Source organism: Protopterus annectens, chromosome 17.part0 (assembly GCF_019279795.1).
Source record: "Protopterus annectens isolate FY-2018-M chromosome 17.part0, PAN1.0, whole genome shotgun sequence".
Taxonomy (NCBI): domain Eukaryota; kingdom Metazoa; phylum Chordata; order Ceratodontiformes; family Protopteridae; genus Protopterus; species Protopterus annectens.
The window spans coordinates 103,396,069-103,416,004 of record NC_056751.1 but is presented as its reverse complement, the minus strand read 5'-3'; the positions used below and the strand labels follow the sequence as shown (position 1 = coordinate 103,416,004).

The following is a 19,936-nucleotide window of genomic DNA, read 5'->3' as shown; positions in this document are numbered from 1 at the left end:
TTTTAGTAATGTGAATAACAGTGACAACTGCTGAGAGTTTTACCTGACAAGTGATACTGACTCAGCAAATTGGAATTGAGTGACACGTACAGCGCAAACTACTGTAACAGCGGACGTTCAAAACTGCGAAACACGAAGCGTCATGGTTGGCCCGTCTGCAGTACAGCTCCGTAAAGTAAGTGTGTGATAGTTACGGACCTTAGGGTTAGGGTGTGGGTTAAGGTAAGTGCATAGATAATAAAGTGTGTAAAGTTTAGTGTAGGGTTAGAAGTAGGGTTTGGTTAGTGTATGTAAGTATGTGTTTTATTTATTATGTTTGGGTATGCAGTACGTAGCGAGTGGTGGCAGACTATGGAGATTCAAGATTTGAAATTTCGCGGTTTAGGGGGTTCGGCATGTGTGTGTCGGTGTTGTGGTGCTCGCTCAAACTGGTTTTCGATTTCGTAATATAGACCCAAATGAATAATGTGATAATGACTTGCATTTCATTATTGCAAGGTTCTGCATGCTCGGACAAAGATAATAATTGCTGCACATGACCTGTTGGGTAAACATTCATTACATTTTATGGTGTAGGTGTAATGCAAGACTGAGTCGATACCATCTGTTAGGAAAACACCCGAGTAATTCAATAAATGTAGTGCAACAGTTATATATATTACTGACCCTTTCCTCTCACGTATACTGCACACACAAATAGAAAAAGTCAAAAATACTGCCCTACATACTGAGTTGATCAATGCCAGAACTAAACAGTGATAAAATTTATATAACATTTATATCACTGAGCCCTTCCTCTCACCTAAACTGTACACACCAATGAAAGAGCCACAAGTCTTGGCCAACAGTTTTGGTTGATCCGTGCCAGAATTACTGTAAAAACAGTAATAACATTTATCTCACTGAGCGATCTCTCTGATTAGAATCAGACATATAAATGACAAAGTCAGAATTTTGTCCAAAGTATCTGGTTGAGCAATGCCAGGGATATTGTAAAAGCAGTAAAAACATTAAAATCCTTGAGCCACCCCTTTCACATGAAATATACACTGAAATAAAGCAACAAATAGTGCCCAAAGTATCTCGGCCAGCATTACTGCAAAATCAGTTCTAATATGAACTGTCCACACAAATGAAAAAGCCAACCCCCCCCCCCCCTCAAAAAAAGTGGTATGGATGGAAGAGGTTAAAACCAGAATCTATAGAAAATGCATTTTTTTCACTACAGACCACAGGAAAAGGCAGATATGAATGCCTGTACATGATCAAATAAAAGAGTGCTTATCTTGAAGAGGAAGGACAGACAGCGGGAGGATGATGCAAAAATCAGCAAAATTGTAGGGCGCAACTGCTTTCTTGTTCAACAAAACTACTACTTGTGTACTTATGAAATGGACTAATAAATTACACAATGGAAAGACAGTCCATACAGACAACTGTTGTCTGCTGACTTCTGGGGTATCTTGGACTGAGATCAATAAAGACAACAATGGCAATTTTATGTCACAAGTAAAAAAACAGATATAAGTTCTTTTTTTTCCAAACACCTTTATTGAATTATCACTTGTGACAGACAAATTTACATGCATATAAAAGTAATCAAATTATATTACCATAACATACTTCACATGCATTGCTATATATATATATATATATATATATATATATATATATATATATATATATATATATCATATAATCTAAACTATATTACACCAATTATTCAATTCCTACTTTTTTTTTTAAAGAAACATCTTTATTAAACCATTCCTTACTAGATAAGCAATCATACATTATATAAATGAAAACAAATCAGACATAATCCTAGTCCCAAGCATTTTACATCACAAACCATACTGACACTCCCAGTTGCAAACATTATACATCACTTATAATCTACCCAATCTTTCTCACTCAAACATAGCTCATTTAAGTCCTGCCATCTTTTAGACCTCATTCTTCCCTAGTATGTATTTTTCCACAATTCCCATTTTTTTCCTATGAAGTCTGCTCCTACCCTTTTCTGAAGATCTCAGTTCCAGTTGTTTTATCTCTGTTGCTGTATTCACTACTTCCAGTATAGTCAGTTTAGATTTTGATTTCCAGTTTCTAGAACATACTTTTTCGGCAGCCACCGTTATTAAACACAGGAAGGTCTTACCATGTCTAGGCACTTCCAATTCTGTATCATAGCTCAGAAAAATCATCTCCCTCGTCAGACCAATCTGCCCACCCACCATCTCTGACAGTGCATCCTGCAGGGAATCCTTCAAATCCACCAACTCACTGCAGTCCCAGAATATATGTTCCCAATTATCTCTTTCTTCCCCTTCACACCTCCATCAATTAGTATCTGCCTGAGGAAAAATTCTCTGGAGTCTACTTGGGAGTATAAAAATATTTATGTAAACATTTCCAGGCAAAAATTCTAAATCATCTAGATTTTGTTGCATATTTGGGAGACATACAAATATCCTCCGATTGCTTCTTTGTGAAATGCTTGTTCAATCTCTCTTTCCAATTCTTTCTAACTTCCTCTGATTGATTCTTATAGTTATCATGCAATAACTTTATATGCTCTACTAATTATTCTTTTTTTAACAGCAGCTTCTGTTCTAGATTCTATTAAAAACTCTATCAGTGCTGGTCTTTCGTTTAGGACCCCCCTATTTCTTTCTCTTGCCTTCCCTATCAAGGACTGATACAGAATATACGCAATCTCTAACCTACAGTCCAAATAAATTCTTGTTGTCTTCCCATTCTGTCATCTTTCCATCCCTAGTTATTTGCTCCCAATACCTTGGTTCCTTTGCCAGTTTTCTCTAATAAATTCTGGCCCCCTCTTGCCTATTGTCTGTATCCCTAATTGCAGATATCAAAAGTTCTTATGCAACTGTATTAGAACAGTAGATGTCCTACTGATCACTGTTACAGTACTACTGACAAATGGGATATCTTGCCAGTTGTACATCTGTAGTCTGATACATGACCTAAGCTCAAAGGTGGGAGGTAAATAAGGAACGTACGTGCACAAACTACTTCAGAACTTATTTGCCCCAGGGAAAACTTAGAGCAGAAGTAGTAACTACCGAAATATGTACATGTTCACAAAGGAAGGGAAATAAGGAAAGAGATCACCTTGGCCACAGAAACAAGTAAACACAACAAAGGGAGGCAGCAGCAAGGGATGAGGAAGGCTAGGAAGGATGGAACAACCATCAGTGCTTGCAGCTCTGACAATACACTGCAAAATATGTTAGTCATATCACTTCAATACAAACAGCTGTCAATTACATAACCATGCTACAAAATGCAAGTAAAATATACGTAGAATACCAATTAAGCATATACAAAAATTAAATGCAAGGTACATTCCTTTCATAAGTAAAATGCAACAATCTAATTAAGTGATGTCATCTCCACATACTTGGCACATTTACAAAGTGAAATGCTTTTCAGTACATGTATGAGCATTTTCACTAAGTTATGCTGGCAGTTCTGACCTTGGGGCAGCTGGTTTATATAACTTCTAGGCATGCCTCACAAACCATTATTTTCCTTTACTGCTGCATATTATACACTGACACTATCCCAGAATATAAATACTCAGTATTGCACAAAGACTGCAAAATTCAATTTCATCCTGACTAAATATCTCTTGAAAAATGAAGGATGTCAGGCACTGTCAATCAAAAGATATGCCTGAATAACAAAGCAACTGAATAGAACAGAATAGTAAAATAATAACGTAGCTCATTTTTAACTGCTGTGTCAATACTTCATATTTGTTACATACCTAATTTCAGAAATATCATGCATTCATAGTCTTCCCCATTATCTAAAGGGCAGTCAGGCACATGCTGCAAAATCTCCTCCATACACTGCTATATAGTGATGACAGAGCTGAAAACCAGTGCTTCTGACAGAATATATATATGCCTTTGCATATAGGAGCATTTGCTATTGGTCCATTTTACTATGATGAAATGCAAAACCCACATTATTAGTGCTGTACAATTGAGTCAAACACGTGAAAATCAGCAGCACCCCGAATCAGACAGCTGCCTCTCTGACATCCCGCACGGTAAAACAGATGATCAAGACAGGAAAAAATTATTCAAGCACCACCACTGTAACACAAGCAGGGATGGCAACCACTGTAGGAACCTCCTATTATTTATTTAAAAACTCTACTTATGTAAACTTCATTCCCTCCAACTTGGTGAGAAAGGGGAAGAATATCCAGGAGCATAAAAAAAAAGCCTCAGCCAATCAAGTCCCTTTTCGCATGACGTGGACCTGAGATTGTAAGTTCAGCATGCTGTCTGATCCATCCTCTTGCTTACTGAAAGTTGACAGAATAACAGGTTTAGCATTAGCATGAATTTTCTGATGGTATGAAGACTGAAACTCAAATGTATGGCAGTATTTTCTAACTTCAACCTTTAATCTTTAATGATCTGACACTAATTTGCCAGAAAACCATATTTTATATGACCATATTTTATGAAAAATGGACATAAAATAAAGGGGGGAAAATCTGTATGGTTGAGAGGTTTGCTCGTGTGCCAAGGTGGCGACCGCCAGATGTCAAGTGTGAGGTGAGCGAAAAATAAGGTAAAACAGCAAGGCCCCACACTGGAGAACAGGCATCATTCAGCTAAGGCAGGTCACTAAGGTAAAAGCTGCCACTCACAGTACAGTAAGTCCAAAACAAAAGCAACCTATGGCAAAGATACCACATCTGCACACATACAGAACAATATTAGGAATCAGAACATATGGTACACTAACTGAAGTGCAGGCTACACTAGTCCCTAAAAAATAAATAAATAATAAATTTTCTTACCTAAATTTTCCCTTCCACTGACATTATTTCCGTCTGTTATTCAGCTGTCTTGGGCTTTATACAGAGCTTGAATGCTGAATCCTTGGGCTGTAAGATGCTTTGGTAGGACGTTAGTTAGTGTGGAGATCTGGCTCACACTGAATGGTTTTGCTGTGAAGAGGGATCCTGTTGCAGTCTCTGTGTAATGTATATCTTCTCTAAAGAAAAGGGGAACAATGTTGCTGCAGGAACCCCTATTTATTTAACGCCGAACAAATAATCATTAGGTGTGGAGGACGAGATGTTACAGAAGAGGTCCATGACTGCAAGAATCTGATTGGCTGCCACTGCTTGCATCAGCTCCATGGCCATTGAAAGAATGCTGGATAAAGTTTTTGATTTATTTCTAACACATGGAAGTAAAATTATAGTTTTAGAAGATCTTTCGTACTTTTTTTTATATTCTGATTTAATGCAGGTGAAGGAAAAAAGAGCGTGTCTTCATCACTGGGACACCTCTGGTAAATTAAAATGCAATTCAGAGAAAATAGGCTAGCTGTGAGAGATCACAACCACAGAAAGGTGATTTTCTTTAAAAAATCCTATGTAGACTATAGTTAACTGCACTGCGAAAATAAAGTTGAGAAGGTAATTAACAACTTTCAGGTACATTTTCAATTTCGAAATCCTATGTAGACTATAGTTAACTGCACTGCGAAAATAAAGTTGAGAAGGTAATTAACAACTTTCAGGTACATTTTCAATTTCGTTTTCAGCAGTAGAGTTAGGTTGTGTTTATGAACACAGTTGCATTGCTAAACGACACTCAGATGTAACATAAAAGGATAGTTACTGCCTCAGGGAGTGCTCATGTGTAACCTTAGATGCACCCTGTGGTGGTACTCAGGGCTTAATAAATTAAACAATCCCTGGGTAAAATCCTGCCATTCACATTACGGATCTTTAGCAGCAAGGGAAATATGCTTTTTGTTTTGTTTTTTTTTCTAAGAAACGTCTGACCTAAAAACCCTAGGAGGTTCAGATCCTTGCTGACACAACTAACATAGTAGGAATCTACTCCTGAACTAGGATTTGCAGTATCCCCATCACTAAGAAATAATTAGCCGAGGTTCTCCCTCAGTGTCTCGGGTGGAAGTTTGCAGAGCCTCTGAGGACATGCAAGAAGTTGGATCCATGCTGGCTTCTGACAAGGTCGTGGCACAGGAATCCAAGACAACAATCGGGTGATCCTCTAGTGTTTCTCCAGCCTTGAGAGAGCAGCCAAGTCAGACCTGAGTTTTTTGGCCTTTGTCTTGGCAGGTGGCTGACCTGTGGGACGGGAAGATTCTGCCATTGCAGCGTGCACCAACAATTTAAGATGTTGCTCCTACATGTAAATAGACAAGGATGACAGATGACTATGTAGGGTCTTAGGGACAAATGCTTGGCAAGGAGAATATTGCGTATCGCCGTCAGAAGCACCCAAACAGAACAGACACTACTCATGACAATCTTTATGGGGAATCTGCCTTTAACACTGCTATTTTCTCTTTCTGGGTGACATGTAAACTCACAAAAAATAAAAGTACAAACAGATAAGAGGAAACCCCCAACTGGGCACTTATTTGAAACACGGCTCAGTAACCAGCACAGAAGGAGGAGTGTTCATACTGACATTCATTGATGGCATTTGGAATGGTGGTAAGGAAGTTCTGAGGTATGTATGCCCATATGTCACCTCTATGGCCTATGCCTTGTGCGGGGAGCATACGTATGATGTGCCATGTCTATATATTCCTAAGGCTTTGATATACTGGCCAGATGTTGGGCTACCATTACCAAGGAATCCCTTATGTAAAGAACACTGCAACAGTGATATGGAAGGACATCAATAGATATTCCAGCTCCTCACTGCTGCAGTAGCCTTTTGGTTAAATGGCTTGTGTCATGCCCCAAGACACAACAACCAGCTTGCTTCCAAAAGCTGTGGCTCCCTCCTTCACTTCCACTATGATTGCTGACTGGGCAGGCCTGTGGATAGAAAATCAGCAGTAAGAATGGAATATGTTAAATACATTCCTGAAGTAAACAAACCAGAAATAACCACCAAGCTATTTCCTAATAAAAATTATATGCAATAGAAAGGGGGTGGAGGATGGGTGCTGCTACTGCAGTGGTGAGGAATTCAAACATCTACTGTTATGGGTAAGTACAACTAACACAACTGCAATATGTTCACCATTCCTACTGCTTAGTGTCCTTTAGGCTATATGGGTTGATTACAAAAGTCTATCTACGCTGGAATGAAGAAGGATATAGTTAAGGAACGCCTGAAGAATGGTCCTAGCAAGCTAGTCCAAGATCTAGAAAAGAAATCCAGTTTGAAATACGTTGTAAAAGTAGGTAGAAAGGACTATGCAACTACCTCAAGTGTCCACCACTTTCCAATATGCCACCAAAGAAGACAAGGCCCAAGTAGACAGTGCCTTGATACTGCATGGAACAGGTTTACCATGGCGGGTATAACAAAAGGTAGAAGCCAGGGACAACAATCTGAAATCAGTCAGTTTGACATGGGTTGTCCTTTCATAGCCCCAATATACATAAATAACTGATCAGCTTTTCTAAAGGACCTTTATCTGTCAAGACAGAATAAGAGTTGCCTATGCATATCTAAATTGTTTTGAGGATCAGGATATAACTTTGGGAGACTGATGGCCCAACTGAAGTATATTATGAAGTCACCTCGTCTTGGATGAAGGATTTCTTATTAAAAATACTCTTTCCCCATGGAAGACAGACAAGATTCACCCACCATGAAAGTTTGCAATTCAGATACTCCTCTTGCAGATGTCAGAACAATGAGAAATGAAAGTTACATACTTGCCATAAAGCTAGATCCATGTTGTCTTGTTTTAATCCAGTTCAGCCCATGGTTTATTGGATCCCACCTCTGCACTTTTCAGAAGTTTTGGATCCAGAACTCTGTTTCCTGCCCTACCCATAATTCTCTATTTTCCCCAAAATACCTCAGATCGAGTTTGCCTGCTCCTAACAGAAAATTATGCAACAATCAATGCATATATATATATATATATATATATATATATATATATATATATATATATATATATATAGGTTTACTATTACAAGGTCGAACGGCACTCCGACTGTACTATAGTCGACAACGGAAGGTCGTAAATGTCGAAGTCAAAAAATCAATCTAGGAACGGTGTTAACATGGGTTGAGGTAGTGTTCGTATTATTCTGAACTACAAACATCTCCCCTACCTCGACCCATGTTGAAACCCATTCCTAGATTGTTTTGAGTTCGATATCAGTTTCGACCTTCCGTTGTCGACTATACGACAGTCGGAGTGCCGTTCGACCTTGTAATAGTAAACCTATATATATATATATATATATATATATATATATATATATATATATATATATATATATACATACAGGCTTGCCTACAAGATGGAGTAAGAAGCATGACAATAATATGAAGAACAGCAATCACCAGGCTGTCCAAGGACAAGGCCCTGGTTAGGTCCATCATATGAGAGTGAGAGAAGCGAAATAGGAACAATTTAGGTTGGGGGACAGAGGGAGGGATGTTGAACCAGATGAAAACAATACAACACTGATCTATTGTTAACAGTAAGTAAATAACTTTGCATCTGATGTTATCGGTTTTTATCCAATTTGTCTTCGGCTAACAAAGTTCGCAGATGACTGCACACTAGGAGCCCTAATCAAAACTCCTAACGATGTGGACATCCTACAAAAGGGCCTCACTGAGACAGATGCCTGGTGTCAAAGCCATGGCCTCAACCTCAATGCCAAAAAGTGATTGTCATCCCTTTTGGTAAAAACTCTGTACCCATGAACTACAACATAGGCGGTAGTCTACTTAACACCGAACGTGCGATGAGACCTTGGGACACAGATGGACAGTAGTCTCTCCTTTGAAAATCGTATTGCCACAGGAAGTCAGGAAATTCTTCTACGTGGCACACCTCATCACAAAAGGTTTCTCATCCAAGAAAAAAAGAGGTCACTGTTCCCTTCTACTCATCACTCATTAGACCCATTATAGAGTACAACGCCCCTTTTGGTATGTACCTCACAAGACACGTACAACAACAGGAAAGGCCACAGAAATACCTCACAAAGAGGATTACTGGCCTCAAACAGATGCCCTACGCAGACCATCTCAAACAACTCCAGCTTTACTCTGTCGCATATCGCCTACTCAGAGGCGATCTCTGCCTAATATACAAAGCTATGTCAAACCCAGAGCTGCTGGACATGCTCCACTTAAAGAAATCCCAAACCCTCCCAGCTACCTAAACCTTGTCATTGCAATAAACAGAACGCACTTGAAGGAAAGATTTCTGTCCCAGAGACTTCCCATACTCTGGAACAAACTACCTATCTATATCAAACAAAGCTCCTCATCAGCACTCTTCAAGAAAAATCTTGATGATTGGATGGGAGATGAGAAATTCATCCCGGGGATCACTTTTGTGGCTCTGCTTGACAGGGGCACAGGAAATAATTTTTTTAGGTGGTAAAAGCCAGGGTACCACTTGGCTAGGCTTATATAGGCCCTAGGGCCAATAGCCTAGTACCTACCTACGAACTTTTGAGACAAATTCCAAAGCTACCATGACAAATGGGGTGGTATCAAGAAATGATGTTCCTGAGAATAGTGCAGCCAAAAGATGAACAGGATCTTAACTGTACATCCAGCCTGCACTGAGATAGAAGGTGTGAAAAGCAGACCAATCAGATGCAGCAAAAAACTTTTCAATAGGAACTCTACCCAAAAAAACAGTAAAAGTAGATACTGCCTCTGTAGAATTAGCCTTTGGATTTTCAGGTAAAAATAAACCCAACTTTTCCTACACAAATACACATTCAGAAAGCAACCTAGATAGAATGACTTTCAATACATTTTGACCAATTTTTTAGAGAGCATATTGAAAAGTTGATCAGATTTTCAAATACGCTTAGTCATGTGTAAATAAAACCGGAGTTGTCAATGAACATCTATCGAATGCAGAGTACACTTTCCATGGTTAGAAAATTTTTGAAAGAATACTCTGGCAGATTGATAGTCCGAATCATTTATTTCAGATTCTACCTTTGGAAAAAAGTTAGGATTCATTCTGAAGGACATCTTGTCCTTATGGAAGACCATATATGGAGGTTTACAGGATCATGCTTGCAATTCCTAAACTCTCCTTGCAAAACTAACAGCTATCAAAAAGAAAGTTTTTCAGAAAGATATTTTTAGTCTACTGTAGCTGCATGTTTGAAAGGCGCTTCAGTTAAAGCATGAAGCATGATAAGTTACATATGTCCCAAGGGGAAACCAGATCCCTAACAGGGGGTCTTAAAAGGAAGGCTCCCTTCAGAAAAGCTTTGAAGTCTTTAGGGAGGTAATAAGGGTTTAATTTTGCCCAATGTGAAAATTGGAAAGAGCCGCTAACTATACCATGATTGTTAAGAAGCTGGATCTTTTTGGAAAAGGTCTGACGAAGTCCAGGATGGATGGGAGGGCCTGAAAAGAGATCCATTTCCTTGGAACAGGCCCACATAGAAAACCTTTTCTATTTGCTGTGATAAACATTTCTAATTCTTTGCTTTTGTGAGAAAGATAAAATGTGGAAAACCAGAGAAGAAAGCCTGGTATCTCTGGCCACTGTTAGAATTGGTGGTCTTGGTGAGACTGCATTGACGGATTAGTCTGAAGATCTGAATGATTTTCCAACACCCAGAGTAGATGTACTATATGAGACTAGAGGAAGAGGAACCAAACTTACCAGGACTTAAAGGGAGCAATGAGGATTACTCTGTTCTTGCACCTTCCAGCTTTCTGAAGAAATTTTGTTATAAAGGGAATGGGAGGAAAGGCATAAAGGAAACCAGGGGGCCAACTGTGGACTAGAGTGTCCCTTGGTGCTTGACCCTGTGGAGAGATCATGGAAAAGCAACTGCTGCACTTGTTGTTTAGGTACAAAGCAAAAGACTGCAGCAAGGCTGGCCCCTGTGACTGAAGCTTTGTGTCACCAATGTCTGACTGAGGGACCACTTGTGAGGGAGAAGAATGGAGCTGCTTAATTTATCTGCTAGAACACTGGAACTCCCTAGAATGTGCATTACAATGAGAAAGCAATAGGAAGTCATTGCCCACTGTCACACTTTTATGGTTTTCTTGCAAAGTGGATATGATCAGGTTCCTCTCTGTTGAATATCAGACTACAGACATGTTGTCCGTCTCTCTGGAGATCACAACCTTGGGGAGGAAGTCCTTAAAGGCCTGCAACACTAGGAGAAATGCCCTCATCTTCAAAACATTGATGAGAAGACTGGTAGGTGACCAAGAACCATGAAATGTCTTCCCTTTGAAACTCCCCACCCCAGAAGGGAAGCATCCATGGTTAGTGTTGCTACAGTAGGTAGAGGGGAGACGACTGGGGAGGTCAACCACCAACTGATATGATTCCTATAAAATGGTGTGAGATAAGCATTTGTGGTAGAAACATGAGCGACCACTGAACCAACAGAGTCCATTATAGAACGCATATGTAATATCTTGCTAGAGGGACCAGAGTGATCAAAGAGGCCATTAATCCCAGCAGCCAGAGAATAAGTCTTGCAGGAAGAGAGGGGTGTTGAAGGAAACAAGAAGCTATTTGATACAGGGACAATATTCTGGATTCTGGGAGTTTGGCTATCTGATTCGTGTCCACTTGGCATCCAATGAGCTCTATCTGTTGCGTCTATATGAACGGACTCTGCATGGTTGACTGTAATCCCCAACTGTGGGGCAAGGTGGAGCAAGAAGTTCTTGTACCAGATCAATAGATCCCTGGTCGGTCCGGTTAGGAGTCAATCATCTAAATACATAAACACCTGGACCTCTGCAGGCTGAGATATGCTGCTACCACTGCAACGCATTTGGTGAAAACCCTGGAAGCTGCAGTGAGACCAAATGGCAGTGCCCTGAACTTCTAGCTGGAAATGGACAAATCTCCTGGACTGCCTTGATATCTTAATATAATAGTAGGTGTCTTGGACCTCTGTAGATCTCATCCTATCATCCTTCCTCAGAAAAGGTATAATGGACTAAAGTGTGTACAACAAGAATTTTGTCTGTTTCATAAGTTGATTGAGGTGGCTTGGGTCCAAGACTGGCTTAAGGTCCCTGGTTTTTCAAAACTAAAATGAACCTGGAAGACACTCCTGATCTAGACTGGTCTTGGGAGACCTTATGGATGATCCTTTCAACAGCAGCTTTTTTACTTCTGCTGCTATGGATTCCATTTGACCAGGTGGTTTGTCTGGAATCCTTCTGTTTTTCTGTGGAGGGGAACAAAGTGAATAGTGTAGCATCTGGTGATTATCCTCAGCACCCATGAATCTTGTGTGATGGCCCACCAGGCTTGAGAGTGCAGGCATAAACCCTTGATTTTGTGGTCCTTCTCTACCTCTTGCATGACACCCATTAAGTTATTCCCACCTTTGCAAGGGGGGGGGGGTTGGGATCTGTCCACAGTCTTGACTGAATCCCTGGGATTTCCAAAACCACAACTCCCCCCCCCCCCTTCTGATTCCTAAAAAAGGTCCTTTGTGGGATGAGAGAGTGGATTCTAACAGCAGACAGGGTCTTGACTTTCTGCTCACTCCTGGCGAGCATTTCTTTCACCTTTGGTTGGAAGAATCTCAAACCATCAAAAGGGGAGTTAATAAATACCATCTTGAAGCCATCTGCAAAGTCACATAAGCACATCCAGGCATGCCGGCTGACAGCAATGCCAGTGCCTGCTGCACTGGCAATACCATCTGCTGCGTTAAGAGAGCAGGCACACTGATACTTTAATAGACTGCAGGGTAGACAACTGGGACTCCACTGATTTCTGAATGACCATTGGTAATTTATCCAAAAGGGACTGGTCAGCTCCTTGTGTCTGTCTGAACATGCGTCATATGGATAATGCAGTGCTCTAAGTGCAAAGGTCACTGAAGCATACATCGATTTCTAGTACCTGAACAATGCCCTGGATGCCTTATAAGGGGGATGGACAGATGTACTCTCATCTGAGACACCCTTCTTTGTGTCTGCCACAACAACCATGGCATCCACTGTGGGAGCCTTGTTCCACTTTATCCTATTCCTAGGGGCATTCAAAATCTCATTCAGCTTTCATGGTATTGGCTCCACCAAATCAGGTTCCTTCCACTCCCATTGTGCCACTAAATTTATAAGATCATCAGGGGATGGTATCATCCAAAAAGTAGAAGAGCCAGTGCCAAATGCCTTGAGGAACACATACTTCTCAGGACAGGGAGTGTCAAAGGGCCAACTCTCCTGTTGTTTCAAGATTTCAGGAATGTCACAAAAAGGTGATGTCTTCTAGAGGGGAGTACAAAGACTCTTCACCCTCATCAAAGCCTGTGTCTTCAGTGACTGACTCTGGAGAGGAGTCTAAGTTTCTCCTTTTACAAGTCTGTTTCTTATGACCCTGCCTCATCTGGGCTTCTGGGAAAGGGACAGAATCAGACTAGAGATTCACATGGCAAACACCCACAAGTGAAGCAGGCTGACTGTACCAGCTGACCAGAACACATGGAATCAAATTCAGTATTTAGTGGTGGTCAAGACAGAGCCAAGCATGGCAGAGACACTTCTCTCAGTGTGGACAGAATCCATTCAATTACCTCAAATGCTCAGGATGCAGTCAGAGTTGAAGAAGCACTCCTCCAATCTGAAAAAGAGATGAGTGGCATCTTCTTTTCCAACCCACTAAGGCTACAGGGCTGACAAAGGAGTCAATCTATCAAGTGTAGAAGCAACAAGGAAAAGAGATGGATCCAAAAACTTCTGAGTCAAACAGAGATTTGCCTTGATCCGACAGAATCTGAGTCGAGTAAGGGATATTATTAGAGTCAAAGTCGAGAGGACTAGTGGCTCTGAAGTAGGTGCTCTGGGAAGGCTGGGATCCATTAGGCTTCGGATTCAAAGCTTGGATCAAAAAACATAATGCCAATGGAAAGGCAGCTGGACCCATAACCAGGATGCCTGAAGGGGACGGCATCAGGAGGATCCCTAGTTGAATCTGCATCTATAGGAATCTCTGAATCATCCTATTGACAGAGGATCGTAGCAGGTTAATAGGCTAATGGCCCTGGGGCCCTTACAAGCCTAGCCAAGAGTTCATCCACAAAAAGAAACCTCAGTCAGCACCTGTTGCCCCTGTCAGTGAGGGACATAGGTGGAATCCCTGGGACAAATTTGTGGTTTCCCATCCACTCATCAAGGTTGGACTTGAAGAGGGTCAGTGAGGTACTCTGTTTGACGTGTATGGAAAGTCTATTCCACAGATGGGGCAGCCTCTGGGAGATAAGCCTGTCTCTCCAGCAGGTTTGTTGAAGTCGCATATTAGATTCAGGCCTTTAGAGAAGGTAGTGCACGAGGAGTTAGACTTACAGATGTGAAGCATCTCTAGTAGGGCAGGGTCAGAGATTGCCTTGTAGGCAAGACATAGATCACCTCTGAGCAATCTGTACGATACAGAGTAAAGTGACAGTGACTTGAGCCTGTCAACATTGCAGAGATGTTATGAGGCCACGAATTCTCTTTGTGAGGTATTTCTGTGGCCTTTCCAGTTGGTGCAGATGTTTGGAGAGGTACATACCAAAACGGGGCGTTACACTCAATTATTACTCTAATGAGGGAGGAGTACAGAGAGGTAATAACCTCTTTTTTTCTGGAGCAATCCTTTTACTTATGAGATGAACCAAGTAAAAGGCTTTTCTGACTACCGCTGCTACATGATGGTCGAATGTGAGATTATCAACCTGAATACCCAGGTCTCTCACCACAGGTTGTGTGATTAGGGGGTTGCCATTGATGTGGTAATCAGCAGGGGCCATGTTTTTGTCGAATGGTATAATGATACATTTTTTTTTTGTGTTTAGCTTGAGGCCATGACTTTGGCACCAGTCATTAGTTGCTGGGAGACCCTCTTGCAGTATGTCAACATCAGTTGGAGAGTCAATGACAGCACCCAACTTACAGTCATCTGGAAACTTGGTCAGCCACAGGCCTTTTATCTTTGCCTGGACCTCCAAGAAGTAGATGCCAAACAGTAGGGGTCCCAGGGCAGATCCCTGGGGAACTCCACTAGTGACAGGTCTGGCTATTGGAGGTGGAGGTACCTATTTTGACCTTGAGGGTCTTGTCAGTGAGCCAGTTGGCCACCCACTTGATCAGATAGGGATTTATGCCAAGTTATGTTAGCTTTACAAGAAATCATTTATCTCTCCCTATATAAAGTCAGAGCCCTGGAAGTCCACATCCTTCTGGATAAAACGGCAAGTCAGATCTGAGATATTTTGGGGGAATATATAGAATTACAGGCAGGGCAAGCGTCAGAGCCCTGGATCAAAAGCTTCTGAAAGGAACTGAGGTCAGATCGGCTAGGATTCGATAACCCAAAGGTTGAATCAGATGAAAACAGACATCATCAGATAAGCAGTTTTGCATGTAATGAACCTTAAGTGCGTTAGATGTGTAGGTACCAACAGAGCTGTGGTTATCTTTTCCAGCAGAAATTTAAAATCCCCTCAAGGAGCAAACTGTTAGCGTGATGGTCTCTGGAGTAACTCTCTTTACAAAAGGTGTTTTACTAACAACTTTGTAGAAAGTGCAGGATCCATGTGCAGACATACTAAAATGGCCACAATATATACCTTGTAAAGGAGTATGAAAGGCCAGAGGTTATTAACTCTCACAAATTTTTGAGCACCAGTGGTACATATCACTGACAGGGCCCTTGTTATATATTAGGCACCAACTAGAAAAACTCTTCACATGTCAAAAAATATTTTCTATTAGCAGGACTTACTGCCTCCTTTACCACCTGCTGTGTCTTCCAAAAAGAGGTGCATGAAAGGTATCAGAATTTAATCATCTAGGTCGATAACTGAAGATGTGTTAATTTGGGGTATATTAAATTTCCTTGTTGTGTGTGAGTTAACTCAGATTGTGAGGAGGCCTGTAGTAACTGTACTTGGCCAATTCCATAAAAAGGACAACCAGTGTTACTTGGGCCAAAATCTTTAGAATTACCCTGGATATAAGTGGAAAGGGTAGAAAAACAAAAAGGAGAATTTCCACTCAAGTGAATGAAAAAGTATCTTTTAAGTTGTCTGTTTTGAAAAGAGGTGCTTTCCACAACAAAATAAATTCCTCAAAGACCCCTGTGTTCAGTTTCTATTCATGAGGTTCTGTCCTGGACCTGCTCAGCTTGTCTGCCCCTATATACTGCCCTGACAAAATGCAAGAATCTTGCAGGGTTTAAAAGTGCTTACGAGCCAACTTCTAATTGATCAGAGATGGTCTACACAGAGGTTACACAGTGTTTCCTCTTGCTAGTAAAAGTACCACATCACTGTGGTGTTATCTTTAACCATCTAGAGAGGTCTATGGAAACACAGACGATAACGAGATCAAAAGGAGTAGATCACAGCCTGTTATCTCGTGTGTGCTTTGGTCTGTCTGAAGAATTCCACAGACCTTGAACCTTAACCCTCAAAGAAACTGCTCCCAAGCTAAATCTGAGGTATCTGTAGTAACAGACTTATTTGGAGATTAAGGAGAAAAAAGGCAGACTTGAATCTAGCTGTCTATGCAGTCTCCACTGATGCAGTTTCTTGAATATAAAGCCCAAGACCGTTATCTCAAAATCCAACGGATGCAAGCATTAGGCCATTTGTTTTTAAGATACCTCAAAATTTATGTCATGTGTAATCTGGCAAGAGAAATCAAGAGAAGCATAGGTGTAATGAACCCCAAAATCCTGAAAAACTCTCTGGTTAACGTCTAAGGTTGAGATGAAAGGCTCAAGAAAGTTTCCATATAAAACATACTTCTCCTGCAACACAAAGCACTTTCGTTGCAGAATGCCTAAAGAACAGTCTATAAACAATAATCCTGTATGACAGAAATCAAGGATGATTTCTGAAAGTTTATATGAAATCCCAGATTGGTTAGAAAAGATGAAACCCATGATAAGGACTCTGGAAGATGACTCTGCAAATATAGGTAAGTCATTCAAAAAGGGAAAAAAAGTGCTTTCCAACTTGCAATGAGTTATGACTGGAGCTAAACACTACGTACCCCCTGGAGCAGAAAATAACCTAAAGGGTACTGGACAGAACTGAAAGTGTGATCCACATTCAGAAAAAAAAAGAAATTTCCTAAAACTAAAGGCTATATGAATGTGATGGCATGCATTCTTTAGGTACAATATTAATATAAAATACCACTAAGAAAGAGGTCTATTTTGTTACCACTTTTAATATACTTATAAATGAAATTGTGAAATATGTCAAACAATTTTGGCCTATGCTACTAAGGGATAAAGAATTATGTCATCTGTTGCCTAAGCAAGTTAAAATTTCGTATAACAGAGCTAGAAATTTATGGGACATGGTGGTACATAACCACTTTTGTCTCCCACCCAGTAGTATGAATACAACTATTACAGTTAAAAAGGGTACATTTCTCTATAATAAATGTTCAATTTGTGGATATTTAGTTGCTTTTTTTCCACATGTTAATAGGGTTAGGTTTGTTCTAAGATGTTATTATACTTGCTGTACTGAAGGAGCTATTTTATGTGTTGAAGTGCACCTGCAATCTGTTTTATACAGGGGAAACTTATAGAAGTTTTAGGATTCAACTACAAGAACATGTGAAAGATATGAAAAATAAAAAATTAGAAACCTCACTAGGTTCTCATTTTTCACAGTCTCATAATTCCAACCCTATGAGTTAAAAGGCTGTGTTTTGGAGAAGGGTGAAGTTCTTCTTGGGGAACATGCGAGTGTAAAGGAAAAATTGCTTAAAAAAGAAACTATTTTAAAGTATGGTACCTTGGTGCCTTTTGGGCTCATCAAGGAATGCAACTGGAAATCTGTAATTTGAATATTTCATTGTTTTATTGAGGGATGATAGATAATTATGTTAATGAGTGAGTGTATTTAAACTGATTTTGTGCGATGTGGTTTACTACTGGAAAGGCATTCATGCCGATGCGCTAAGTGTTTATTAAACTCCAGTTTTTTCTATCGGTGGCTCTTTCTTGGTGGTATTTTATATTTTTTATGTTTTGTTTGTGGTTTTGCTACAGTATTAACATAAACCTTTCCTACGAATGGGAGAAAACAATCTTTAAAAGGGTCAATATCTAGCATTTTTGGAACTTCAACGTATACATTTAGGAAGGAAAGATCTACAGCTGGTCTCCAAGAAGGCTCTTTCTTTGGTACCAGAAATATATAGGAATATAATTATTTACCCTGTGGTTAAATTACATTGGTGCTATGACTCTTAGGGTGAACAAGTGCTGAAGAACCTTAGGAAAATATACGATTTGATTTGGAGGGTGTGGAGGAATTCCCCTGAAAGGAGGTTTCTGTATATACTGTCCACTGTAACCTTCCTAAACCACCTTTAACATCCATGAGGGTGTCAAAAACTGTTGCCAAAGGGATATGGCAAAGCCAGTTGTTGGGACAGGTTTTGAAAGCTAGGGGCAGGAGGGGAGGGGAAAGGTGAAAGTATACTGGCATAGTCATTTAGAAATTGTAAACTGCCCCCCCCCCCCCTTTTTTTTAAGACAGGATAATTCATTCTTATGGTTCTCTTCCTGCAGTCTCTTCTAATTTCTCTATATGGCCTGAGAAAACAGAAATTAAATGTTCTGAATCTTAGGCTTGAAACGATCTGGGAGATTTTTAAGGGGGTACCTAAATAATTCCCTCTCTAATCAGATTGTTTGAGGGCCTCAAAAGCAGAGGTTAAGACAACCTCCTTATCTAAAGGTGAAAACAAAATTTTGGATTGTAACCCCTCAAAAAAGTTTTGGTTTCAAAAGCTGGGGTCCAAGACAGAGCATCTGCCAAATATGCACACTTCTTAAAGTATGTCAATATATACTCAAGACATACTTGACATAATGAAATAGTGACAGATACTACCTTCAAGGGGAAGGGTGCCAAACTGTCTATACCAAAAAGGCTGAAATTTCCACTTACTGGATCAGATAGTTAAGCATTCTAATGTTGAAGTGGAAGAAAAAAACAAAATGTTATACCAAATCCATCGAAAATCTTCCCCTCTGTCATATATACTGGGGACAATAAAACTGAATATATTTCAAATGAAAATGAATGAAGATATGACATTAAATTATGTAAAAAATAATAAAATGCAACAAGCCATGAGTCGCATGGCTATGACAAGTGGCAGAAAAGTTGTGTCCTACAAAAAAAGTGATGGGGGGTGAAAAAAGGAAGGGTGCCCCCTTACTTTTATGAATACCCTTTTTTTTGAAAATAAGGAGCAAAAAGACTTGTCAAACACTGCTTTGAATACAATGCCATGTAGCATTCCGTAATATGAATATAAAGCAATGTAACATTTTCTAAAGGACCTATGATGTAACCTACTAACTAAGCATTCTTCTCAAAATATTAAATACTTATACATGCAAAACTATGTCCCTTTACTCTGTAAACTGATAGCGTTTAAGAATGTTTTACAGGAATGTTTTTAAATAAAGGCAGTTCCACGATCCAGAAAAAAGTCCTCACTTTCAATGAACTTACCTCAGTTTCAATCCAGCTCAGCTCTGTTTCCAACTTACTCTCATCTGCTCTTCTGCTGAAGTGTGCCAGTCTGATGCTTTTTAGCATATCATCTGCATTTTGGTTGTTCTTCAATACTCCTCTAGGAAGCTTTCTTTCCAGCAATGTCACAGTCAGGATAATAAGGTACGGCTCAATGTAATGAGGAACCAGGTTTGCTATGTCTCTAAGTTTACTTGTATCTTGAAAGCAAGAGGGAAAACATTTAAGTTCATTTTCTTTAGCAATTTCTAACTTCTGAAACACTACTGGCAAAAGCATTTATATGTACTCACCATAAAATCAGATCTTAGAGACTAACTCAGGCTGCAGGTAACACTAACACTACTCTGGTATTTCCGAGTACTACATTTCAGCAAAACACTCCCCCAACAA

General features: G+C 40.0%; 1 protein-coding gene across 1 annotated transcript in view; it reads right to left on the bottom strand.

Annotated features, from left to right (window-relative positions):
• WRN (WRN RecQ like helicase) overlaps positions 1 to 19,936 on the bottom strand; it is a 2,579,924-nt gene that overhangs the window by 484,650 nt on the left and 2,075,338 nt on the right. The window contains 1 exon segment of the mRNA XM_044059154.1: positions 19,523 to 19,743. Coding sequence (XP_043915089.1) covers positions 19,523 to 19,743 — 221 coding nt within the window.